Genomic DNA, 26883 nt, shown 5'->3' with positions numbered 1-26883 from the left:
GAAAAGGGGCAAGCCTCCTTGCATCCTTGAGTTAAGATCAAGGCCTAGGGAAAGTGGGATTTTATTCAGTCATGTCCTCCTGCTTTCTATTATTAGCTAATTTGATGGTGGCTGTTTTGGATCCTATTTTAAGATTATTCCCTTAAAGTGTCTTCATTTCGGCAAGGAACTGCCTCTCTGAGGGTAACTTGTGAGTCAACTCATCTCCCAGTACAATCTGAGTGCTCTAATTCTGGAAAACAGTTTCTATCTGTAAAAAGTGCACCTCTCTGAACACTTCATGAATGGTGCTTATACAATGTTTTCAATTTCTTAGACTGTAACATCCACCATTTTTTTATCATTTTATATCTATAATGTTCTTTAAAGTAGCACACTCAGCCATTTTATTAACCTTGATGTACTCTGTAACAAAAAGCAACTAAAAATGTGTATATTCCTCAATGACAAAAATGGAAAATAAGACCTCAAATTTTCCTCTCAACCAATTCCAAGTGAGCTCCCTAATGTGACCATAATATTAGAATAAAACACGTAAGACAAGGGTAATGCTATGCTCCATATTTTATTTATATTTTTATGTAAACATAATTTGCTTTGTAGGCACAATATAACAGAAGCTCTAAAGCAACAAATACAATTAAACAGTGTTTCAGTTCACTTCAATCAGGCTTAAGTTAAAGAAAAGCTTTCACAGTTCCTTTAAGGCAAATTGTAAATAATTTGTTTCACTTGAAGAAATGATCCAATTGTCTTACAAGTTGTTGAAAAACACTGTCAGTAGTAAGCACAAACCTTCATTTGCTGTCTCAGTAACAAGTCTCAGCATCATCATTTTGGATAGTGTGCCCTCTATCACTTCAGATGCGATACTACTGTTTGTGGTATTCTAAAAGGTACTTAGGACTTGTGGGCCAAATTCTGCTAGCACAAATCCTGCTTCTAGAACAGACACCTGGAAAATTTCCATTCATTTCAGTAGTAACCTTCACATATGCCATGTTTATACCAGTAAAAGACAGAGTAGAGTTTAGGTTGATGATGGTAGTGCTTATCTGTGTTGCACTTGGGTAGATCCAGAAGTATTCCTTTGTACTCACTGCAATTACCTGACATTCTACTGATCAGAAAATGGCCCTATCATTGGTATGGAACAGCATGAAGAGTATTCTTGCCTTGCTAACAAAACCAGAAAGAACTAGCAAAAATGATTTCACCTGATTGTTGTCTCTATGATGTCTGTGGCCATGTCCAAGATCACCCATCTTTATTTCTCTCAAAGGGTAATGTAAGTGTAGAGCCAACTATAACACAGTTTACAACAGAAGAATGGATTTGCTATTCTGCTTGCCCTACTAATTTAAGGCCTTGAGAATGCCACTTTACTGCCAGCTCTAAGGTCACCAGCAATATTGCTCACTTTGGCGTCAAATCAAAATTTCTAGTTATGTTAAGGTTTGTTGCAGGACATAATTACACTAGCTGCAAAACAAAACTGGCCATGTTTCCTACCATTGTTAGCTTATGAGTCGTGAAAACTTAATGGTCTTTCTTAAAAGCCCAACTGTCAAGCCCAACACATGGAAACTCTCACCGAATATGCATTTTTTTCTGTGAATAAAAGTCCTGTTTGGGCCTGATATGGCACTGGAAGTGCAAGCAAGTTCAAGTTGAAAAGAAATCAATTATAGTGAAGTTCTGTATCAACATCTAGAGAAAACTAAAGTTCTGGTTCAGTTAATATTTCAAAAGCTCTTTTGTCATTTTTCTCCACAGTTATTTCTTCTCAATATTTCTGAGTTTAACCCAAGGGAAAATCCTTCTGGACAAACATTCTGCACAATTATCTGGTATTAGAACAGCAACTTTATGAGTACAGTGTAAGGAGATGGACATTAATACTCAAGAAGATGAAACAAACAGAAAAAACAAGACCCTTCTTAAATCACACCTAAAAGTCATCCAGACCCACAAGTCTTTTCACTTTAAGAAAAGCCTCAGGAGCCCTCCTGCTCCACTTTTCTGTATTAGTTTTTAACTTCTATCACTACAGGACACTTCTAGATTTAGGTGAATAACTAACCGTGCCTGGGAAAATACTTTCTTTTGAAAGAAGAAGAAGAAAACAAATAATTCAAAGAAAGATACATGGCATTAAATAAGATCTCTGACATTCCTGTTTCTATTGTAGGTGACTGCAGTCATTTTAGAATTGTTTTAACAAAACAATTGAGGACCTAAGTAGCTGCTGCTTTGATAGGTGAAAGACATGGAAAAAAGATTTACTTTTGTCATGATATATAGTTTCCACTAGTGGGAGGTAGATAAGACTAGCTGGTCTTTGAATACTTGATCCTGCAAATAATTACAAACATAACTTACATATGGAGCAGAGCTTCTGATGGAATTACTTATCTAGATAAGGTTATCCCTGTGCATAATTTCTGATGGGATTAAGGCCTAAAACTCATTTTTAACAGCTCCTAATTCTGTAGGAGCTCAGCTCCAGCTTGATAGTTAATCAACACATTAGCAATTTCAGAGCAGTTCTTTCCCCATACTGATGAGTAATCCTTACCAGTATGATTTAAAAATGAGATTTAAAATTGGTTTGTATTTTGGGCACAGAAGAGTCAGCGTGCCCTTGGCAAAAGATGTTGATCTGTCAATAACAATACCAACCGCTACAAGCAATTAACGTTCTGGGTCTAAAAATAGTGGCTCACTGTCCTTTTTCTTTGCCTGTAACATACGGGGTGATGGCTCAGATCAACAGGAAAGCATGACAAGTTGGCACTCAGAATGAAGTATTTAATTACTAGTGCTGATGACTAACGTGATTATACAATATGAATTAAAGTCTCTCAATTAATGGTTTCTTGCCCAATTTCAGATTCCACAATTCTAAATGAGATATTTTTGAAAATGAAGATAGGATTGCTTAAGACATGATAAAGCATGACTGAGGAAAATGAAACCTCTTCTTTGCAACTTTCATCTGTGGTTCATAAAAGGAAAACTATTTTAACACTGAAAATCCTCAAACATAAAATCCTCCCTCCAGTTACTATAATCTCCCAGACAGCAAGTGGGTAATTTCTTTTTTCCAACTTGCGGAAAAAAAGCCAAAACTTCCCAAATAACCGTACACAAAACATTGGAATTTGCATGAGAAGGATGCCCATCTAAAATTACACAGTAAGTTAATAAGACTTTTAAACCAGAACAGAAAAATCCATGGGACTCCTACAGGGAAATTGGTATCACACAGGAATGTCATAATACTGCACTGGATGAGAATGGCACTTGAGTTCAAAACAACAATGATCAACAGCTCATAGCTCAGCTGACTGCAGACAAATACAACACATACTGTACTACAGCATTTGTTCACTGATGCACAGAATAATTTCCCAGACTTGTTCCCTTCTACTTCCCCAATCTGTCTGCTTCCACCACCTCTGGCTGTTACTGGATGAATGGCATGCGCTCTTTGTTCTCATTATCCCCTTCATGGTCTTCTTCTTCTTCTCCAGCCTCACTTGTCTCTGTGCTGTCATTGGCCATCTGTAGGATGAAAGATGACAGACATCTGAGTACTTTTCACACTGGTTCATTCATTCTCATTTCAGTTTGATTCATTTGAAAGAGTGACTTTAAAAATGAAAGAAGCTACGGCTGCAACATGAAAATAAACATTCTGCTTGTGTAAAACTTTTCTTGGCCACTACACCACTTCCAGCTATAATTGTAAGCTATTCCCCCACTGCTCACAGCTGAATTTATGTAACAGAAAGCTGCTCTGCAGGACAATTGCACAAGTAGATCTGTGCACTTGTACTGATATTGAGGGTCTGGCATAGGAAATACAACTGTGTAGGAAGTTCACAGAATGTGTCAGACCTCTGGTTTCAATGCCTGCATCCACTCTTTCAGTAACACTGCTCTTTAATGCCAGCTAATGGATGGGATCTAGCCCCATATGAAGGCACAGTGTCATGAAAACCCAGAGCAGTGGATCTGTAGATGCTGGCACAATATACTCATGGCAGTGCAAATTTTGGATCGTATGGGAGTAGGTAGAAACTGCATGTCTGTGGTTTTATTGAAGATGCCTGTACAGGTACTAAGCAGTTGCAGAAACTTGTAGTTCAGGACAGTATTTAAGGAGAGCATTGTGTTTTTTCACATGTGATGAATATTTATTATAAGCTGTGTAAAGGTGCAAAACTCTCCTGTACTTCATGCTGTCTCTGGAGGCACAACCAAAGTGTAAATTGGACAGGTGGTAATGTTTAACAGCATAGATTAGTATGACTGAATTCTCTTATACACCAACATTACCTCTTTTAGGACACAATAAGACTCCTGTATTAGCTTATAACTGTTTCAAAACCAACTAAGCAAATGGCCCATTTACTTTTTAAAGAGAAATGCAGTGACATTGTATGTTTCCTGTTTGGTTACTAGTCTCTGCTGGAAATAAACAGAACCTGATTTTAATGGGGAAAAGCAATGGTCTGAAGTTACCCACATATTTGAATCAACACACTTGAGTGAAAGTGCATCAAATTTGTTCTCACCTTTTAACCAATGGCTATTGTGAATATACAGTATCAAGAGAACATGTGGAATAAATGTGTTAATGTTGTGTTACGGATTCTTGTTTACAGTTTCCAGATACAATTCAGCTGCAAAATAATGCCCAGTTTCCGCATGTGAGGTCCCAGAAGCTTTCTTTTCCCTTGCAATGATTTTGTACGATTTCTGGGGCCAGTTTCAGAGGAAGCACAACTAAGAGCTTAACTGTAATTCCAGGTTCTTTTCTGTTCCTTTGAAACAGAAGCTATCCCAAGTCTGAAAGCAAACTCGAGACATCAGTATAGATCTGAAATCAGATTTTCATTATCTCCTTTACTGTTCTTCCCTACATCATCAGTGAACATGTAGGCATGAGTCTGACTTCCTTTTACTACTGCTCTCTAATGTTTCAGTGCCATGTCAAGTGCTCCAAATGCAGTGGATCAGAGCTCCAGCACAACTATCTTCCTTCAGACCATTTCTAGAAGGGAGTACTTATATATTGTGCTTCTTCATATATTATAAAAAATTACAAGACATTTCTACCAAAACTATACTCTGACTTATGTGAGGGACTCAGCACTTCTGCGTTTGTATACTGCAGTAATGCTGACTGTGTCTTTTTTCTGTTCAATTCACTTATCAATACAGGAATTTTGCACTACGTGAAATGTCTATTTGTTTCCTATCACAGGGACAGAAATAGATGTAGTGGTTTCATCCTGATCTAACACTTGTTGACATGTTTCACAGAGGCAGATAGCCATTCAGTACAGAAAAGTGACTTCTGGGACTCTAGGAATGACAGTTGCATTTCACTTTGTGTTAAGTATACAAATTATTAATATTGGTTGTATTTAGGTGCTGTGGATTTAGAAGAAAACAGTATACAACCAAAATCATACGGGACATGTCTCCAAAAGTCCCCACCATGTTTTAACCTCTGTGACTGTACACCGTGTACATAGTGCTTTGCTCTCACCAGAGGAGTGGGTGTTTTCTCCACATCCAGAATTAGTTTCCCTATGTTTCCTCGGTCATGGATTCTCTGCATGGCTTCCTTCACCTGAAAGACAGATAAGCTATTGATAATTTTCAGGTACAGACTAAGAGAATCCTGAACTCCTTCCTTCCAAAACCAGCAATATTTAAGGCATGTTATGTGCAAAGTCATTCAAACAGCTGCTTGAAACAAAATTAATAGTTACACATTTTTCAGACAATTTGTAAGGCCTGATTTTTGCATTGTATTTGTCAAAATGGGATATGAGTCTTGATGACAGTTTCTGAATAGCATAATACATATATAATGTTAATGGAGTACAAAAGTAATGATTAGTTGAGGTGAAGAGAGAAATACAGGCTCAGGGAGTTAATCCTTAGAGGTTGCTCATTAGATTTTCTCCTTGCACAGTATTTATCCACAAATACTACTTTCACTGAAAGTATGAAATGTTTCTCTAATTGACCTTTGATAATTTCCCATTCATTACTTTTTCATTCCTATAGAGGGAATGTCATACCCAGGCAGTGGCTGTGATTAATGCAATGCAATGGCGCATTTCTTTCCTTCTTTTTTCCACCTTTTTGTTTCATTTTAAATAAGTAGTGTCCTACAGATACCACTAAGACTAGACATTTAACAGCTGGCTGCAATTAGCACATGCAAGAAAGGAACAAAAACTTCTTACTAGTGCACTGGAGATGAATTTATTTTGATGTATGACATTTCAAAACTCATGAGAGCTCAGTGTTGATGAATTGAAATAGTGTGTGCATTGCAATGAACGTTCAGGGTGCAGCATGCAGACCAGCATTAAATCACTGAAAACTGGAAGATGTCAAGACTTCCCTCACTTTCATGGTGGGAAACTTCAGGAACTGAAAAAGTACTGTCTCAGATCACTAATTTTTGCTGGCATAACAGGGTTTGTTGAGACAAGAAACAGTTTTATGTTAACAGGATCTACCATCTGTGACATAGTTCTATTGAATATTTTAAGAATAATGGTACAGAAGTTTGAAACTATATGCTGACTTGGGAACAAGTGGGTCCCACAATATATTTAAAAGCCTGAATTGGGGTCCAGACACCTAAGACAATTACTGAATGTCTAACACAGAAGGAGGTATGAGATTTTTAAAGATACTAAGTAAACACAGATTTTAACTTCCAATTAAATTTAATGGATGCTGTGCACAAAATGTCTTTACCATCTGTTAGCCTTATTTTGAAAGCCGACTGCAGTGAACTCAGTATTACAACCTTAATTTTGCAAAGTGGTTCCTTCAATTAGTAAACACCAGACTTGAGTTAAAAAAACGTTAGAACAGACGAGAAAATGGATTGGAAACCACAGTGACTACCTAAGTTAGGGCATTATTGCAAATTAACCTCAGAAAACACAGTCTGACACTGGATAGAATGTTGACCTCTAATTTATGAATTTCCCTTACAGTATAAACAATACCTAACTATTCTGTAAGACTTGTTCTGCACAATGGACAATATTCTTTTAAGAATATCCAAAAAAGACCCTGAAGAAGCAGCAGCTCTATTACTTTTTATTACTCTTATTAGCCAAAATCAAGGTTTTAGGAGTCTAGAGCACAGCATAACCAACCTGTATGTGGCATAATTGGAGAAATCAGCGAACACACTTGCCTGTCCACTGAAAGTTATTACCAGAACTTCATGTGGAAAGCAGTGGATGCAACTTTCATTTTAATTTGCATCATATCACATTAAGCAACGCAAATTTGAGAAAATGTGCTTTCCCTGCATTTTACATGCACAGTACCAAATGTAAGACTCTGGAGAAAGGTTCAGGAGGTGTTTCCAGGACACTTGTAAGTAGCTTGTAAATGCAAAATATATTAAAATTCTGAAAAAAAGGTTTGAAGAGCTGATATAACATCTTGTCACAGTTTAAGCCCAGCTGGTAACTCAGAACAACGCAGCTGCTCGCTCACTTCCCCAACCCCTTCCTTCTCCCCCTCCCAGAGGATGGGGAGGAGAATGGAAAGAATGTAACTCCCACAGGCTGAGGTAAGAACAGTCCAGTAACTAAGGTATAACACAAATCACTGCTGCTACCACCAATAATAATAATGATAAGGGAAATAACAAGGGGAGAGAATAAAACCGCTCACCACTCACTGACCGATACCCAGCGAAACTCGAGCAGTGATCTAGGCCTTCCGGGTAACTGCCCCCAGTTTCTATACTGGGCATGACGTGCTGTGGTATGGAATACTTCTTTGGTTAGTTTGGGTCAGGTGTCTTGTCTCTGCTTCCTCACAGCTTCCCCTCCTCCCTGGCAGAGCATGAGACTCAGATAGTCCTTGGTCAGGGTAAACATTACTGAGCAACAACTAAAAACACTGGTGTTATCAGCGCTGTTCCCAGGCTGAAAGTCAAAACCACAGCACTGCACCAGCTACTAAGAAGGAGAAAAATGAGTGCTACTGCTGAACCCAGGACAGTATCCACCCCTTATTCCATACCATCCATGTCATGCTCAGATCCCACATTTTTTCAATATGCCATCACTCTCATCTCATATATATATATATATATGTACATCCACACACTCACAAAGAGAGATATCATTCCTTAGTGCATGGACTAATCCCTATAAAGCTGCTGAGTTCATTCGGTCCATGATATCAGGCTCCATCTCTTGGTAACAGTCTTTCAGAGCAGGAGAGGCTGTGTGCAGTGTTGGATTGGTGCCTGCCGCTGACCCCATGGAATTTGTCAGGTCACTGCTGAGATTGTCTGGTTTCGTCATTCTCTGTTGGGATGATAGTCAGAGGGAAGTCAGGGCCAGGCGCTGGTGGCCTGATGATATCTACCTGGTGGGCTATAAAAGTGCTACACAGCAGGCAACGGCATACAATTGAGTTCATTGGCTGTTTTCCCCCCAAATCAAATCCCCTTGAAGTACACATCGGACTTCCCCATTTTCCCCCATTACCCAAGTATATCCAGGTCCCTGAGCACAAGCAATCCCACGAGTGGGTTTGCCTTTACCTGAAGCAGGAATAACCCAGACTGTCTTTCCCAGCAAATTCTTTATGTGCACCACAGGAACTTTATCCCCCTCTACAGTATGTAAAAGTTCTGACTGGGCTGGGCCAGCCCTGTTGGCAGATCCTCTGGTGTTGACCAACCAGGTGGCCTTTGGTAAATGTGCATCCCGATGTCTGAAAGTCCCGTCACCCATTGCTCTCAGTGTAGATTTTCCCAGAGACTGGTGCATGGTAGCGGATGTGATATACCCACTCAATGCCATGCTCCTTGGCCCAAGTGTCTATAAGGTTGCTCTGGAAATGAGTCCCATTGTCTGACTCAGTTCTCTCTAGGGTGCCGCGTCACCACAAGATTTGTTTCTGAAGGCCCAGGATAGTGTTCCGGGCAGTGGCGTGGGGCACCGCGTATGTTTCCAGCCATCCAGCGGTCAAAATCATTCTTCTTCTGGGTCACATGATAGAGAGGGCTTACAATTGAACTGTAATTTGGGATGTGCATTCTCCAGAACCCCACAGCACCCAAGAAAGTTTGTGTTTCTTTCTTATTGGTTGGTGGAGACATTGCTGTTATCTTATTGATCACATCTGTGGAGATCTGGTGACATTCATCTTGCCATTTCATTCCCCAAAATTGAATCTCCTGTGCAGGTCCCTTGACCTTACTCCGTTTTATGGCAAAACCGGCTTTCAGCAGGACTTGGATTATTTTCCTCCCTTTCTCAAAAACTTCTTCCGCTGTATCACCCCACACCATAATGTCATTAATGTATTGCAGGTGTTCTGGAGCTTGCCCCTGTTCCAGTGCATTCTGGATCAGTCCATGGCAAATGGTAGGGCTGTGTTTCCACCCCTGGGGCAGTCGGTTCCAAGTGAACTGGACACCCCTCCAAGTAAAAGCAAACTGTGGCCTGCACTCTGCTGCCAAAGGAATTGAGAAAAATGCATTGGCAATATCAATCGTGGCATACCACTTGGCTGCCTTTGACTCTAGTTCATACTGAAGTTCTAGCATGTCCGGTACGGCAGCACTCAATGGTGGTGTGACTTCATTCAGGCCACGATAGTCTACTGTTAGTCTCCATTCTCCATTAGATTTTCGCACTGGCCATATGGGGCTATTAAAGGGTGAGCGGGTCCTGCTGATCACCCCCTGACTCTCCAGTCTACGGATCAGCTGATGGATGGGAATCAGGGAGTCTCGGTTGGTGCGATATTGCCGCCGGTGCACTGTTGTGGTCGCAATTGGCACTTGTTGCTCTTCAACTTTCAGCAACCCCACAGCAGAGGGATCTTCTGAGAGACCAGGCAAGGTGGACAGCTGCTCAATTTCCTCAGTCTCCAAAGCAGCAATACCAAAAGCCCACCGGTACTTTTTTGGGTCTTTGAATACCCTCTCCTGAGGTAGTCTATGCCGAGGATGTATGTAGCCTCTGGACCAGTCACAATAGGGTGCTTTTGCCATTCCCTCCCAGTCAGGCTGATTTCAGCCTCCAGCACAGTCAACTCTTGGGATCGTCCTGTCACTCCAGAAATATAGATGGGTTCCACCCCTTGACAGCTTGATGGCATCAGGGTACACTGTGCACCTGTATCTACTAGAGCCTTATACTTCTGTGGGACTGATATGTCAGGCCATCTTATTCACACAGCCCAGTATATCCAATTGTCCCCTACCTCCATCTGGCTGGAGGCAGGGCCCCTCTAATAGTCATCACAATATTGGTCACTTACATCTTGTAGACAGGGATTAGCCTTCTTTTATCACAGGAGCTGGACTAAAATCAGCTCTTCCACTCCATCTGGGAACCTGCTCAGAAGAGACTGAAGCCACAGCTTTCATGGGATGATCAGACTTGACCTTTGTTCTCCAATTCATGCACCTGTTCCTCCAGAGCTGAGGCAGGTTTTCCATCCCATTTCATCATGTGTTCTCCATGATCCCACAGGTAAAACCATAGGGTGGCCTGTGGCATATACGTCCTATATCTTCTCTGTCGAGCAGTAGGACGCCTTTTGTTAATAGCTGAGATGTGTGTTGGTACACATGAGAAGCTGGATAGATCAGATAGATCATCTCTCAATTGTCTGAACTCCTGGGAGTTTTCCACAGCTGAAATGATGAAAGGGGTGAGATTGTCTTTGAACTCTTGGAGTTTATGAATCATTTCATCCACTGTTGGTGGTGCTACGTCATTACAGGTTATTGCTGCCAATGAGCGGGCATATGATAATGGTGCACTCTGTGTAAATATCCACCACATGGGTCGTGTGCATTTGACTTCATCTGGATCCATGGGTGCATTCCTAGCATCTGGCCTGCAATAGATCATCTCTACAATGGCTGATTCCCCCAGAGACTGGATGCCTTTTTCTAGAGTAGTCCACTTGGCCAAACAACTTATAACATTGTCCTTGTATGGAAACCTTTCTTTCACAGCTGCCAAGAGCCATCTCCAAAGGCTGAGGGACCATTTCTCTTTTGCAATTGCTTTGTCAATTCCCCCTACCCTAGCAAGTGATCCCAGCTGCTTGGCTTCCCTACCTTCTAGATTGTGACCGTAAGCTGCTTGGCCCAGCATCGAAGCAACCAGGTGATGATGTGCTCCCCTGGTTGACAGGTAAAATCTTTTCACATATTCCGTAGCTTGGTTGAGGCCCGGGGTCAAGAAGTCACCTCTTCTTCTTCTTCTTCTTCCTCTGATTCATGTAATTCTAACTCCTGATCAGATGCTGTCCCGTATAGTAAGCGCATCCTTCTTCACTGCACAAGTTGCTTTTTGTGCCTCTTTTTGCTTTTCTCCTTGCGTACAGGAGCAACCGACAAGTGGCACAAATTGGTCCTTTGGTTTAGCTGCAGTGATTATCACTGTGGTTGGAGTGCCTGCAGCATCTGTTGTCAGGGTTGGTGCAGCTGCTGCGCTTGGGGCTTGAGTAGCACCAGCAGCTGTGCTGTCTGTTGCGATCAGAGTTTGAGTAGCTGCTGTACTTGTCCCTGGGGTTGGTGTTGGTATACTTGAAGTAGCTGTGTTGTCTGTTGACATTGTCTGAGACATTTTTTTTCCTTTTGAAGGTGCTGGATAGTGTTGAACAGGGCTCTGTAAGCATAGGACAAGCCCCAGCACATTGCCATGATTTGTACATCTCTGGTATGACCAGAATGACAACGCACCTCATTTAAGTGTTTTACTAATTTTTCTGAATTTTGCACTTGTTTAGTGGTGAAGTTCCAAAGCACTGGAAGGGCCCACTGGCCTAGATACTTGCCTATACTATCCCACACACCCTGCCACTCATGACTGTCCAGCCTCGGAGAAAATCTCTTGGTCCTCCTATATCATCGTCTAACCCTAGACAAGACCCAAACCCAACTCTGCTTAACTTTCGAGATCAAATAAAATGGGCATTGGTAAAACACACTCTGTGTGTGTTACAACATGGTGATCCCCACCACAATCAACAGGCAGCTCTCAAGGGTACCCAAAGGCCATTCAAAACCCTCAGAACTCTCAAATGATGCTGTAAATAGTCTGGTGGGGGAGCTAGGAATGTAAGGGAATGTCTTCTTCATAGGTTGACCACCTGAGGAGAAAACAAAAGGTCATAGAATCATAAAATAGTTAGGGTTGGAAAGGACCTTAAGATGATCTAGTTCCAATCTAGTGATAGGGACACCTCTCACTAAACCCTGTCATCAAAGGCTCTATCCAATCGAACTTTGAACACCGCAAGGGATGGAGCATTCAAAACCTCCCTGGGCAACCCATTCCAGTGCCTCACCACCCTTACAGGAAAGAATTTCTTCATTATATCTAATCTAAACTTCCCCTGTTTAAGTTTTAACCCGTTACCCCTTGTCCTATCACTACAGCCTCTAGTGAAGAGTCCCTCCCCAGCATCCCTATAGGCCCCCTTCAGATACTGGAAGGCTGCTATGACATCTCCATGCAGCCTTCTCTTCTCCACGCTGAACAGCCCCAACTTTTTCAGCCTGTCTTCATACGGGAGGTGCTCCAGTCCCCTGATCATCCTCGTGCCCTCCTCTGGACTTGTTCAAACAGTTCCATGTCCTTTTTATGTTGAGGACACCAGAACTGCACACAATACTCCAAGTGAGGTCTCACGAGAGCAGAGCAGAGGGGCAGGATCACCTCCTTCCACCTGCTGGTCACACTCCTTTGGATGCAGCCCAGGATACGGTTGGCTTTCCGGGCTGTGAGCACACACTGAAGCTGGCTCATGTTCATTTTCTCATCAACCAACACCCCCAAGTCCTTCTCCACACGGCTGCTCTGAATCTCTTCTCTGCCCAACCTGTAGCTGGGCCTGGGATTGCTCCCACCCAGGTGTAGGACCTTGCACCTGGCATGGTTAAACGCCATCAGGTTTGCATCAGCCCACCTCACAAGTGTGTCAAGGTCCCTCTGGATGGCATTCCTTCCCTCCAGGGTATCAACCGAACCACACAGCTTGGTGTCATCGGCAAACTTGCTGAGGGCACACTCAATCCCACTCTCCATGTCAGCGACAAAGATGTTGAACAAGACCGGTCCCAACACCGATCCCTAAGGGACACTATTCATTACTGGTCTCCAGCCGGACATTGAGCCACTGACCACAACTCTTTGTGTGTGGCCATCCAGCCAGTTCTTTATCCACTGAGTGGTCCATCCATCAAATTGATGTCTCTCCAATTTAGAGACAAGGATGTCGTGTGGTACAGTGTTGAACGCTTTGCACAAGTCCAGGTAGATGACATCAACTGCTCTACCCCTGTCCATCAGTTCTGTAGCCCCATCATAGAAGGCCACCAAATGGGTCAGGCAGGATTTCCCCTTAGTGAAGCCATGCTGGCTGTCACCAAGCACCTTGTTGTTTTTCATGTGCCTTAGCATGCCTTCCAGGAGAATCTGCTCCAAGATTTTGCCCGGCACGGAGGTGAGACTGACTGGCCTGTAATTCCCCGGGTCATCTGTTTTCCTCTTCTTGAAAACGGGGGTTATATTTCCCTTTTTCCAGTCATTGGGAACTTCACCTGACTGCCATGATTTTTCACATATGATGGCCAGCGGCTTAGCAACTTCATTCACCAGCTCCTTCAGGACCCGTGGATGGATTTTATCAGGTCCCATGGACTTGTGCACGTTCAGGTTCTCAAGACAGTCTTGAACCAGATCCTCTCCTACAGTGGGCCCAAGGTCTTCATTCTCACAGTCCCTGCGTCTGCCTTCCAAGACTTGGGTGGTGTGGTCAGGGCCTTTGCCAGTGAAAACTGAGGCAAAGAAGTCATTAAGAACCTCAGCCTTCTCCAAGTCCAGGGTAGCCAGCTTCTGGAGAGGGCCCACGTTGTCCATAGTCTGTCTTTTAAAAGATGTGTAAGTGCTAAACACTTCCATTAGATACCTTCCAAAGTACAGAGGTGATGACCACACTGGGAACGCAAGCCAGTTTCATGATCAATGAGTCTATTGTATTACAAATCACTACCAGGAAGTACAGTGAAACAAGAACCTTAGCCCAAGGCAACTAGCCAATAAACACTATCACAGCAAATACCAACTGTAAGTGAGGTACAACATTCTGAAACTCTGAGGTCAAGAGCAACAACTTGACTTGAGGGCCAATAAATCAGCATTGTGACAAGTGACTATTAATCCAAAACAATGAATGCGTATCACAAATATGATCTGGTCAGATCTGTCATTATCTCAACCCTTTGTGCCGTATGTTGGGCGCCACAAACAACTGTCGTGGTTTAAGCCCAGCCAGTAACTCAGAACCACACAGTCGCTCGCTCACCCCCCTAAACCCTTTCCTTCTGCCCCTCCCAGAGGGATGGAGAGGAGAACGGAAAGAATGTAACTCCCACAGGCTGAGATAAAAACACAGTCCAGTAACTAAGGTATAACACAAAATCACTGCTGCTACCACCAATAATAATAATGATAAGGGAAATAATAAGGTAAGAGAATACAACCGCTCACCACCTGCCGATTGATACGCAGCCTGACCCCAGCAGTGACCTAGCCCTTCCGGGTAACTGCCCCCAGTTTATATACGGGGCATGATGTGCTGTGGTATGGAATACCTCTTTGGCTAGTTTCGGTCAGGTGTCCTGTCTCTGCTTCCACCCAGCTTCCCCCACTCCCTGGCAAAGCATGAGACTCAGAAAGTCCTTGGTCAGAGTAAACATTACTGAGCAACAACTAAAAACATCGGTGTTATCAGCGCTGTTCCCAGGCTGACAGTCAAAACCACAGCACTGCACAACACTGCTACTAAGAAGGAGAAAAATGACTGCTACTGCTGAACCCAGGACACATCTGTATATTTTAGTGTTATTTGCCAGTTAGTCAAATTCTGTACTAGTGCAATGCCATTCTGAGTTAAGAGACCATTTCATAAATGAGTAATTTTTATGTTTATGGCTGCTAACAGTCCACTCATTCAACCAAGACTGCAACTACTTGTTTCCCAAGGCACCTGAATATTAAAACCATTTCCTCTTATGCTATAGAGAGCAGAGAGCACTAAAAACCTTCTTTGCTATGCAAGTATGGTTAAGGTTTAAGTTGTCCTATGCAGACTACATAAAATTATTTCCTTTTCATGCAAACATTTAAGTGCTGCATATATTCTGCTCTCAGTGAGCGTTGTATGGAGCTTCTGCTGAGACTCTGCCCAAGCGTTTGCACGTTATGAATGAAGACAGTGAATCACTGTGCAGTTGGTTAAAATCAGAACCAGGCTTAACTGGTAGTACAGTGAGATTTGAGGCTTCTCAGAATCGGTTGAAGTTTGATTCAAAATGAATATCCCTTCCAGTAGCAAGGATCAAAAGGGTTTCCCTCCTATTACAGAATAGTACTTTTCCCCAATTATTCTATATTGGTTGCTTTTTTGCATTTCTCAGCTCAAATCCAAGAAAATGGACCCAATGTACTTTTGTTTATATGAACGAGTTAACTGAATTTCATATTCTGCAGTATCATCAGCAGAAAGCTCTTGCACTGTAAATAGTGCAAAGTATGTTTACTAATATAGTTTCCACTGGAATAAAGGACAAAAAAATTTGTTGGCTTTTGCTTGCTTTCAGTATAGCTCAGCCCGTAGAGGGCTTCTGTCTAAATTAACACTGAACTACAGATTTTAGCTTGAGAGGCACAGAATTGGCACAATTATGTATCACAGAGCCCTGTACTGGATTCAGATTTTTATATGTCAGTGGACAATTGGAAAATTCTTCCACTTTCCATGTTATTTATGCAAGGAAAGTTGGCAGACCAGTTATGGAAAAACAAGACCAACCCAGAAAGCTGTACAGCCATGCACTGTCTCATGAATCCATCATAGGCACTTCTAGGCAGCAGTGGAGGAAAACAATCAATAGCAAAGGAGAAAGAAAAGGAATCCCAAGTTTGCCCTTTCCCTCAAGCCCACTTATATTAATTCGTATTTTAGTGTGACATACTGCTTTTAATCGTACTCTAGAGCAGAATCATCTATCTGCTCAGCCTAGTGGAAAATGGTAACAAACACAGGCAAAGGACCTTTCTAATTCAGTTTGAAAGAATCTGTGTTTGCTCTAGGGAATATGCTTTTATAACTGAAGATTTTGAACAAGTGTATTTCTCCCATCCCTTTCAGCTCTGCAAACTGTACAGTCAAGGATATTTTATCACATATCCTCATTCAAATGTTTTTCAACAATAGTGAATCTGGAAATTAAGATGGCCTATGCAATAATGAGGTCATCTGTAAAACAAAACCATATGATCTTAGAAAGAAAGAAGCAATGAACCTCTAGGTCCTTTACAAGTCATGTTTACCCTGTCAGAAACAGTCAAATACTTATTTTTCATCATAATTCCCCAAGTACTGAGCCTTCTGAGCCTTCAATGAGCTCTTTCCTCACACCACTCTGCTGGACCCAGGCAGAGAGGCAAGGAACATAAAATATATACAGCTCATTTGGGAATGAACAGACCCATCACACTGTGTTAGTATTATGAGCAAAATTTAGCAGCTTTAGCATTACTAGGAAAATTTTAGTCTATTAACACACATTTGTACTTTTAGAAAGTTGTTATGCTACCAATGCTACCAACAGAATTCTTTGCAGAAGCCTTGATACAAACACAGGATTAAAAAAAAAATCACAAAGCTGGCCTGTTGTAAAAAGACCTATTTAAGTGTATTTTCCTAAGGGGATGTTACGGTTGGGATTTTGGAGCTTCCCTTGGATCCAAGCCATTTCTGTCCATCTGTATTGTGCATCACGCTGGGAAGAGCAACAATTAGTGTCAACAGACCTTGAAAGGACAGTAAGGGCAGAAATGCCTTCATGTTACCAGTCAATGTTCTAAAAGAGGTTTCACAACAGCTGTGTTCTCTGAATGTATAAATTTTGATAGCTGTACTGAATCCTCTCCAACACTGCCATAGTGTCTCTCCTGAGGTATTCCACAAAAGTATCAGGAAGTTTGGCTATTTTACCCTCTTTTAAGATCCATTAAGCAAGTGCAAGCTTGTATAAAAGAAAAAAAAGAGAGAAGCAAAAATTATTTTGTTTTCTTACTAGCATTTCTACAATAGTAAAGAACCAGTAATAGCAAGGTACTATTATTAATGTACTAATACTGCAACTAAGAAACCGCCTTTTAGGAATTACATTATATTATATTAAATTACTTAATAAATTTAACAAAGTGCTGTGTCAGCACTCCTGACTAATTTGCAATATATTTCTATATGAGAAAACTATGTAAAAAGGCACAAAATTAAGCATGCTATTACCTTTAACCACTCAGACTGGGAAAAATATTTTCATACTGAAATTAAAAATTGCAGCCACATTTTTTTACTCAAATGGTTTCTGCAAATCTAAAATCATGAAAGCCAGCTATATTCCAAATACAGCAAGTAACATAATATGCTATCAGATTATATTTGAATTATCTGTAGCTAGTTTATGATTACATTGGTTTTCCACAGCTTTTGATGGAAGTGTGTAAAACCAGTCCATTTTAAATTGACTAAAAGACTTTGGTTTTTTTTTTTCCCTGAAATGCACCTTGTACGCCTGCCTTAGTACTAGAGTTTTTCCTATGTTCTTGGATTTTTCTTGTTTGTTTTTAGCCCTGTGTTTTCCCCAGGTGAAATGAGTAACTGGGACAGATTTGTTGTCTGGCTTTTCATCTGAAGTCATTCATTTCAGGTCCCCACCTCTAGTGTCTTGCTAGCACTGGCACGGATCCTTCAATTTGCTGTAGCCTGCAACTGAAGTGAGACAAAGGAGGAGAACAGTGCCTTAAAGAAGATACCTTATGATTTAACCTTGGATCGCCATTACAGAACAAGATGAGCTCCTAAACAGGAACAAGGGAAGCCTCTGAACAGAGATGTTTTCCTGGACATAAGTCTGACCCTTTATAAATAATGTATGCCTGAAACAATTACACTCCAACTTTGTATTGCTATAGTCAAGCCTCCAACTGTTTCCTCATTTTACTTCAAACTAATTTGTTGGCTGTTCTGCATTTGAAACTAAGAGCCAAGAGTAATCTCTACTGAGGCATTCATAAATGCTTGCTGACATTCAGTTGTCTCTGGAAGTTCATTCTGTTGTTAGAATATAGCAAAAGTAGTCTACTGCTTTATAAATACAGTAAAATTCAAATGCAAAATTATCTGTTGCACCATTCCACAGTGTGAAAGATAAATGCTGCCTGCCTAAGAAATGGATGCTATTTTCAAGCCTTTGGATATTATTTTAAACATAATGATCCATTTCTGTACTTGGCTCTTATAAGGAGCCCACCTCAGGAGGAAAATAAAGAGACTGTGCAGCTGGAACACTAAACTGCTTGCTAAGCCAATATAACACATTAGGGGCTTTAGGCCCATGTTAGTAATATGAATATTTAGTAGAGAGAAACAATGAAGGCAACATGCCATGGAAAAACATCCTAGTAGAAATGTCAAAACCTAATGCTTTCATCATCAGACATGAAGCTGTTCAGCTCAGTATTTTATCTTTTGTTTCATCTTTCAGCTCAGAATTTTATCTTTTTAGTAAAATCTTACATTTATTTCAGAAAAAAAAAAAGACACTGGTGCACTAGAAGAGTAGCTGTTAATTTCATGAGGTTGAATGCAGTTTATTGCACAAAGTGTCATCTACAGAGTAGAGTTCCATTTTTGTAGATGACTTCTTTATTCCCCACTGTCAGCTAAGACAGGTTTATTGGACAGTGGCTGAGGACTTGTACTTTCTTTTCTTGGGTCCCTCTGGTGATAATGAGGTTTATCTTCATTTCCCTGAGGTATATGAAAAGTTTTGTCTTTACAATAAAGGTATCTCATTCACCTGTCTGGTGAATTAGGCTGTAGTATGAGAGGCTGAAGAATCTTATGACAAGTTACAAATTTAATCCAAGCCAGAAGCAAAATTAGTTCAATTATCTCAGTGTAATATGTCAAACTCACCCATTGTTCTAATGATGTATCATCATGTGCTGTCAAAAAGGTGATCAGTACCCAAATAAAGCAGACGTTCCTCACCTCCAGATGGTCACAGTGGAACAGAGCATCAATTTACTTTTTGATCTACAACTGTAATTCCCCCCCCCCCCCCATTAGTTCTACACTTTTAAGTTCAATATTACTGTTTATTTTCACACATCATCTCAAAGAATCCCCTTTTGTCCCATTTACACACTGAAAATATCCAAGCCTGCCAACATGTCAAGACTGTTCCCCTCTAGTCATGAAATGATCCCCTCATCCATCATAAACTGCACTGTAAAGATCACCCCAAAGTCTTCCTTTTACAGCTATGTCCCTCCTAGCATGTGCTAGAACTCAAAGTTAGAAGCCTTGGTTCACAAATAGGTTGGAAAAGAAAAAAAAGAGTAAATCAGATTATCTCATGGGATCTAACAGCATCATCTTTTGCTTGTGCTGTGCAAAACAGCTCCAAAATCTATGTCATAGTGCTACTGTGAGGTTCAGTAGAGGCTGGAAAGGAAAGCACACAGTATGACAGCTACTCTTTGAGGAGAATCTGAAATATTCTGTGTATATGAACAAATGTCACTCTCTGTTCTACTGCTGTAACTTCCCTGACATCACTAAGTTGCATGTGAATGACAGAAACAGGTACTGGGAGAGGATAAAAATCTCAGTTGATAAAGGAATAATGGTAGTGTTCAACAGGCTTCAATTACTTGAACATATGTTCTGTAATGGAATATTATTCTTCAAACATGGTTTTCAGGCAGGTCAGCACTTTGAGTACTCCTCCAGTCTTGGCAGAGCATGAACTTTCCATTAGCAGGACTCAGTATTTTACTTCTGAAAGCTGAGAGAGCTTCCTCCTATTACCCCAGCACTAGTCCTCTATGCTCAGCTATAAAAAGAACTTCAGCTTCTGCATTACTTCCATGCAGGCTCTCTCTAACATAAGAGCTATCTGCAAAAGAATTCCTTACCAATAATTAATTCTTCTCTTTCTCACTGTCGTGTGTCTGAGAAGCCTGCAACTGCATCATGTCTGCAAAATCACATGGACAGGATCTCCATGGTGATAGTGTCATGTGGTATGCAAACATCAGCTGGCAAGTCAAGGTTACTTTGGCAACAGTACCAAGTGCCACAGGTAATGATCCAGATCTTGTTCAGGTTTATGAAAGAATACTCTGATTGAAAAACTTGACCATTTCTCATTGTAGGGCTGGTTCTGTTCTGTTGCTGTTCATACCAGACACTATTTCAGTGAGCCCAAAGCCATCCCTATTAGGATTACAAACATATTTAAGCATCATTTTTATGCCGTAATGAAGAAAAAGATGCATACTGCAGTTTATTCTAGCTGACATACTGCATAAGCAATACTTTAATACTAAAGCTGTCATTAGCACTAAAAGGCAACATGATTTTTACTATCAGACTCACTGCTGTGGTCTATTACAAAGCTATGTAATAGGACTTCTGAGCTGCATTGTAATTCTCAGACCACGAGAACAGTTTTCTTTCATGTCATTGGCATATACAGCCAAGAAACTGAACACAGAACCCCATACAAAGGAAAATCATGTAGTCTGTCTTCTGGATTATGTCTGTTTAGCTTTGGTCTGTGGAAGGGAGGAAACTCAAGAAACCAAGGATAACAGTTTCTTAACTTGCTGGCAGTTCTAGGGGAAGTTGTCTGGGGAACTATTCTGCACAGATTTTGCCAGGGCTTTAGGGCATGAGGAGTATGTAGCAGGCCTGGCTATGAACAGCAGCATAAGGGGTCATGGAGTCCCCTTGCTGGGAAGCTAACATGTCATGTCATCCTGCTCGTACCCATCTGAAATCAAAACCAATTTAATTTGACTCACCTGTTAATGCTCTGTTATACAACTTTTGCACCAAGTGTTTTTCCTGCGTACCTGTAAATATAAAGTACTTTTAAATCCCTTTCATTCCTCTAGGGCTATTCACAGCTGCAAACATCAGCTCTGGCCTCTATTCCTTTTTGCTGCCTGTCAGTGAAGAGAGACCTTTTCTCTGGAATACCTTTTAGCCTCACTGTATGTTGCCATAGCAGCAAGACTAAAACCAGACCCTGGATAAGAAAAATGTCAAAGGAATAAAATCTGACGCCAAAAGCGAATTCTGACTCTGAGTCCCCCCTCGACTACTGAAGATATCTATTAAGTTATACATCTTCTAGATGGAGAGCTACAGCTGCAGCACTGTGCTGTTTTCACTCTTTCCTTATTCCTATAAGCTCCTGCTGACGTCAATGTGTACTTGTTTTGCCTCAATAAATTCAAAGAAAAAAAGAGATTTAAAGCCTTGTAATTACAAAATAACTGAGCCAAATCTTGGCAGCTTTTACTTGCGGAGTCAACATGGGTAAAGCAGAAAAAAGGCAGAACCAACATCAAATTAAATATTTAGGAGTACTAAACAGTAGTGCCTCGATTACCAGTTTGGTGGGAGCTTTCCTACACAGTAAAAGAGAAGAGGCCTTCCAAACTGATCCATCAATACAGGGAATTCCAGCAAGTTAGGACAGCTCAGGGAGATTCAGTACTTTCACAGTTAAAGACTAGTGTTTTGGGTGCAAAGAAGTGCTATAGAAAGAACATCTCTATAAAGACTGTGTATTATCTCAGAAAAAACTTCACAGAGAGGCAAAGCTATTTTTGATCTTCACTGGCACAGCACAGCTTTTTCCATTATCATTTGTTATTAACATAAGCTTAAAGAAAAAGAGGAATTTTCTTCTTCTGTATTAAAGCCACGAGTAGAAGAGGTCAGAACATTCATAGCACTTTTCTCCATTCTAAGCAATAATGCATCTTATAGTGAGTTGCAGCCCACTGTGCACACAGGGATATCCAAACACTCCAGAACCTTAGAGTATTTAAAAGTGTAGTGGTTCAGATCCCACCCTAGTAAGCCTGGTTTCATCCAGACCATCAGTCCTTAGACTGGGCAAAATTCCTTTGGCTGCAAAGGAGTTTTGGCAGTCACAGGCAAAAGAAACAGGCCCTCTGTATTTGGTTAGGATGCAGCAATCTCCTGTCTAAATTGAATTCATATATAACGTTCAGTTTGGTGTATTCCTGTATCCCATCATAATCTGTTGTAACAATTTATGTCAGGAAATAAAGTTTATTACATTCAACACTATGCAATTAAAAAGAAAAAAAAATTTTATGTTGTTACTGACTATCGAGCTCCATGACATCAATTTTTTAAACTCTTGCCTCAGCAATGTTGCCTTGTGATCTCCTTGAAAAAAACATTTGGAGAAAAAACTGCAATAACCCACAAGTATGTCTCATCTGTTCTCTTTCATATGAGCATGCTCTAATAGTTTAGGGTCATTAAACTTTCCCCCTCTTACACCCCAGAACATAGAATCATAGAATACTTAGGGTTGGAAAGGACCTTAAGATCATCTAGTTCAAACCCCCCTGCCGTGGGCAGGGACACCTCTCACTAAACCATATCATCCAAGGCCTCGTCCAACCTAACCTTGAACACTGCCAGGGATGGAGCATTCACAACTTCCCTGGGCAACCCATTCCAGTGCCTCACCACCATCACATTAAAGAACTTCCTCCTTATATCCAATCTAAACTTCCTCTGTTTAAGTTTTAACCCGTTACCCCTTGTCCTACAGTCCCTAATGAAGAGTCCCTCCCCCGCATCCCTATAGGCCCCCTTCAGATACTGGAAGGCTGCTATGAGGTCTCCATGCAGCCTTCTCTTCTCCACACTGAACAGCCCCAACTTTCTCAGCCTGTCTTCATACAGGAGGTGCTCCAGTCCCCTGATCATCCTCATGGCCTCCTCTGGACTTGTTCCAACAGTTTCGTGTCCTTTTTATGTTGAGGACACCAGAACTGCACACAATACTCCAAGTGAGGCCTCATGAGAGCAGAGCAGAGGGGCAGGATCACCTCCTTCGACCTGCTAGTCACGCTTCTTTGGATGCAGCCCAGGATACGGTTGCTTTCCGGGCTGCAAGTGCACACTGAAGCTGGCTCATGTTCATTTTCTCATCAACCAACACCCCCAAGTCCTTCTCCACATGGCTGCTCTGAATCTCTTCTCTGCCCAACCTGTAGCTGGGCCTGGGATTGCTCAGACCCAGGTGTAGGACCTTGCACTTGTTGTGGTTAAACTCCATGAGGTTGGCATCAGCCCACCTCACAAGCGTGTCGAGGTCCCTCTGGATGGCATTCCTTCCCTCCAGGGTATCAACCGAACCACACAGCTTGGTGTCATCGGCAAACTTGCTGAGGGTGCACTCAATCCCATGTCCATGTCAGCGACAAAGATGTTGAACAAGACCGGTCCCAACACCGATCCCTGAGGGACACCGCTCGTTACTGGTCTCCAGCTGGACATTGAGCCATTGACCACAACTCTTTGCATGTGGCCATCCAGCCAGTTCTTTATCCACTGAGTGGTCCATCCATCAAATTGATGTCTCTCCAATTTAGAGACAAGGATGTCATACGGGACATTCTCAAATGCTTTGCACAAGTCCAGGTAGATGACATCAACTGCTCTACCCCTGTCTATCAGTTCTGTAGCCCCATCATAGAAGGCCACCAAATTGGTCAGGCAGGATTTAATTATAAGCATAATTATAAGCATTTAATTATACTACTTCATATAGTGTTGTATTGTTGCCTTTCGAATTACAATGCCTAGGCTGTAGAAGGTGAATGCTGCAGATCTCCTCTGCAGCAGCAGTCCTGTCTGGTTACTCCTCTGGAGAAATCTGGCAAACAGAGATCCCTCTTCACACACAAGTGAAAGATCAGACAGCCCTTCTGGAACTATGCTGTTTCACAGCCACACAAGAACTCAAATCTGAAATACTTCCAGGACCATGGCTTTTCATACAGACTGTCTAGACACTTGCAGGACACTACTTAAAGACACAAGAATTTCTGCTTTGACACCATGTTCTGAATTGCCTCTGAACTAACTAGCCTCAAGGTGCTCCAAGTCAAGTCAATCCATGTCTTAGCTCTGCCTATGGGCAAATGGCACAAACACTGTCACTTGGGGGGTCAGGGGGAACCCAGCAAACCATCTTGCAAAATGTTAGGGGATTGCTGAACCTGCATTTATCAAGAACCAATGCCAACTCTACCACATTTTGTACATGTGTGCAGTTACACCAGAATATAAATGGAATACCAAAGACTCTGCTCTTTTCTGCAGGGACTCTGCTTCATCTGTGCGACATTTGGGACTATAGGGTCCTGATTGCTGAGGTTCCAGGCAGAGCAGATTTGACATTAATAACAGTGTTGAACCTCTGCACTGATAGCACCTGTGGATATTACTTGTGGATTTAACACTGCTCCACTGTATAGCTGCGTGAAAAACATCTGGATTACACACTTTGGTTTCTTTGTCTTTATGAAAACATGTAATACTTACATAGTTTAACTGCAGTATTTCTCACCAACACTTTTAAACCTAGACTTAAAGCATTGCAACCTGCATGACAGTGGTTTCCTTCCCCCTCGCCTCCATCCCTAATCAGTAAGCCAATTATGTAAATTTTTGAAACTCATCAAGGTAAATCCCAAAGGTCTGTAAAGATCTGAATGAGAAAATATTTCTCCTTTGATTTCTGGTATATTTTGTTTTGTTTGTTTCAGAAAGTGGTCCCATGAGGATTGCAAATCTAATTATTCGTAAGTCATCATTGTGTTTTTAGATTATTCCAAAAGCTCTCTAAGTCAGAGTCTACCACTGGGTGCCACTCCATAACTTCATTAAAGCCATATTTAAACAAAACCAAAATCCACTGATATATTAAATTGTAATACAATTATAATGTTAGAGAGGATTCATGCTTATCCTCACTTTGACCTACATGAGTTTACATCAGTAGGATTGAAATCATTTATCTAGGTGAGAGGAGAGATACCTGAATTTATCTTGCTAGCCAGTTGACATTTTTACAATATATTTTGCAGTCTATTTGCTTTATTACTTAGTATTTCTCCTGGCACTGTTAAAAAATGTCTCATTCTAAGCCTATATTAAAGATCTTAACTCCACATAAATATTGTACGAACGTGATTGCTATAAAAATTGGTTGAGTTTACAAGAAGTTTAATGCTCATATATGAATTCTCATTCATCTCAGCATTACACTGTATCGACTGAAATCAAATTGCTCTGTAATTGGTAGCAGGGAGCCAAAGCAGAAGTGTTCATGTGGTAGAATGTCACCACATGACAGTTTCTAATCTAATTCAATTAAACTTGCATGTGTAGATGTACCAAAAATAAAGGAAACCGCACATATACTAGCTACAATAATTCAGGAAAATAGGCAAGAACTTTAATAACACATTTTGCTAGTTCTATGTTAATGCAGACTTAACTAGAGGGACTCCTAGAACTATGCTGGATGTTTCTCTTAAATTGAAGGAAAAAATACAGCATTGTGTTATTCCTGCTAAATAATTCAAACCTTTTTCCTCAGGAAGGTTTAAGATCTTGAAGTTATTTTACCCAGGACCTAACCACAGCATACAATAGAAAAGAACTTAGGTTATTCTCAAGGCTGTTGGTATTTGGTGGTGGTAAGGAATTCACTTTTACACAACCTTTATTCTACTAAACTGAACACATATTTGGAGCTGTCTGATGTGTGAGGCTTTATTTCTTAGAGATACTGTCCACATTTTCAGATTGTGTGCATTTCAATACCACATTCAAAGCCTGAACTTTGAAATTCAAACTAGCACAGTCAGTAAAATCAAAATACCGAAAAATCAGTTGCTCACTTGAAAATCTTAAAAATTATGTTGCTTCCTTTTGGTATAGTTTTCTCTAAATCAGTGATCATAACAAAAAATTGCCCTACAAAATATCTTCATGTTCAATCATTCACAGCAGGCTAGTACATGTAAGAACCTTTTAGTGTTGATGATTTATCTGCTCTGCTGCCCTGGTGTTAATTTATATTATCTGTAATGAGTATACTATTATTATTAAACTGCAATACTACCTAAAATTCCATTATCACATTAAATTTGGATTACATGATGCTAAGAGAGGTCTTTATGCCCAAGAGTAATTTTGCTTTTAAAACTCATCTGTGTTTAAAATGATTGGAAAGAATATATGAGCCATTTTCATTAGGTGAGAACATTTACCTTGATTGATGATTGTTATGCACTAAGATAAAGTGTAATTTCGGATACAATCACTCCATTTTGTTCAGGGTAAAATTATATAAACCCTTGCTTCCAACTAGTTCCCCACTATAGTTAGAACAGGAAAATTTAAACATAGTACATCAATGTTATAAGATGTTACAAAATCTTAAAGCTTTAAGACTTCAAAAATCACGTGACAGGGGATTCTGCATAATAATAATTAAAAAAAAACACAAATAAGAGCAGTCTAATAATTAGATGGCATTAGAACTGTATATAGTGTGTGTTGCTGCTACTACTGCTGAGTAAGTGCCCATGACCAACTTTCACAGCTTTTGGGGAACCTGCTTAAGGCTCCTGGTGAACCCCACGAGTGGGCTGAAAGCACAACCTGGAAGATGCTTGTTTACACTGACTGGGATATTTATTCTCTTGCCCTCTAGGGCATAATGAATCAGTCTATTCATGATGAATCTCTAGGTGTGTAAGGATTCAAGCACTGGAATACACTGACTTATGAAGTTTAATATTAACTGTCTTTCCTAATTACAATAAATATCAGCAACGG

General features: G+C 40.9%; 1 protein-coding gene across 1 annotated transcript in view; it reads right to left on the bottom strand.

Annotated features, from left to right (window-relative positions):
- Nucleotides 1-546: 546 nt before the first annotated feature.
- Nucleotides 547-26883, bottom strand: part of VAT1L (vesicle amine transport 1 like) — a 65114-nt gene continuing 38777 nt past the window's right edge. Inside the window, exons 8-9 of the mRNA XM_062618282.1 lie at nt 5564-5647; nt 547-3567 (exon numbers count right to left, since the gene is read on the bottom strand). Coding sequence (XP_062474266.1) covers nt 3469-3567; nt 5564-5647 — 183 coding nt within the window. The 3' untranslated portion in view covers nt 547-3468. The remainder of the gene's footprint in view (nt 3568-5563; nt 5648-26883) is intronic.

The sequence above is a fragment of the Pezoporus occidentalis genome, unplaced genomic scaffold (assembly GCF_034315485.1).
Source record: "Pezoporus occidentalis ecotype Australia unplaced genomic scaffold, CSIRO_AGI_Poc_V1 ctg20, whole genome shotgun sequence".
Taxonomy (NCBI): domain Eukaryota; kingdom Metazoa; phylum Chordata; class Aves; order Psittaciformes; family Psittacidae; genus Pezoporus; species Pezoporus occidentalis.
Note: the sequence above shows the minus strand (reverse complement) of the source record. Positions and strands in the feature narration are given on the sequence as shown.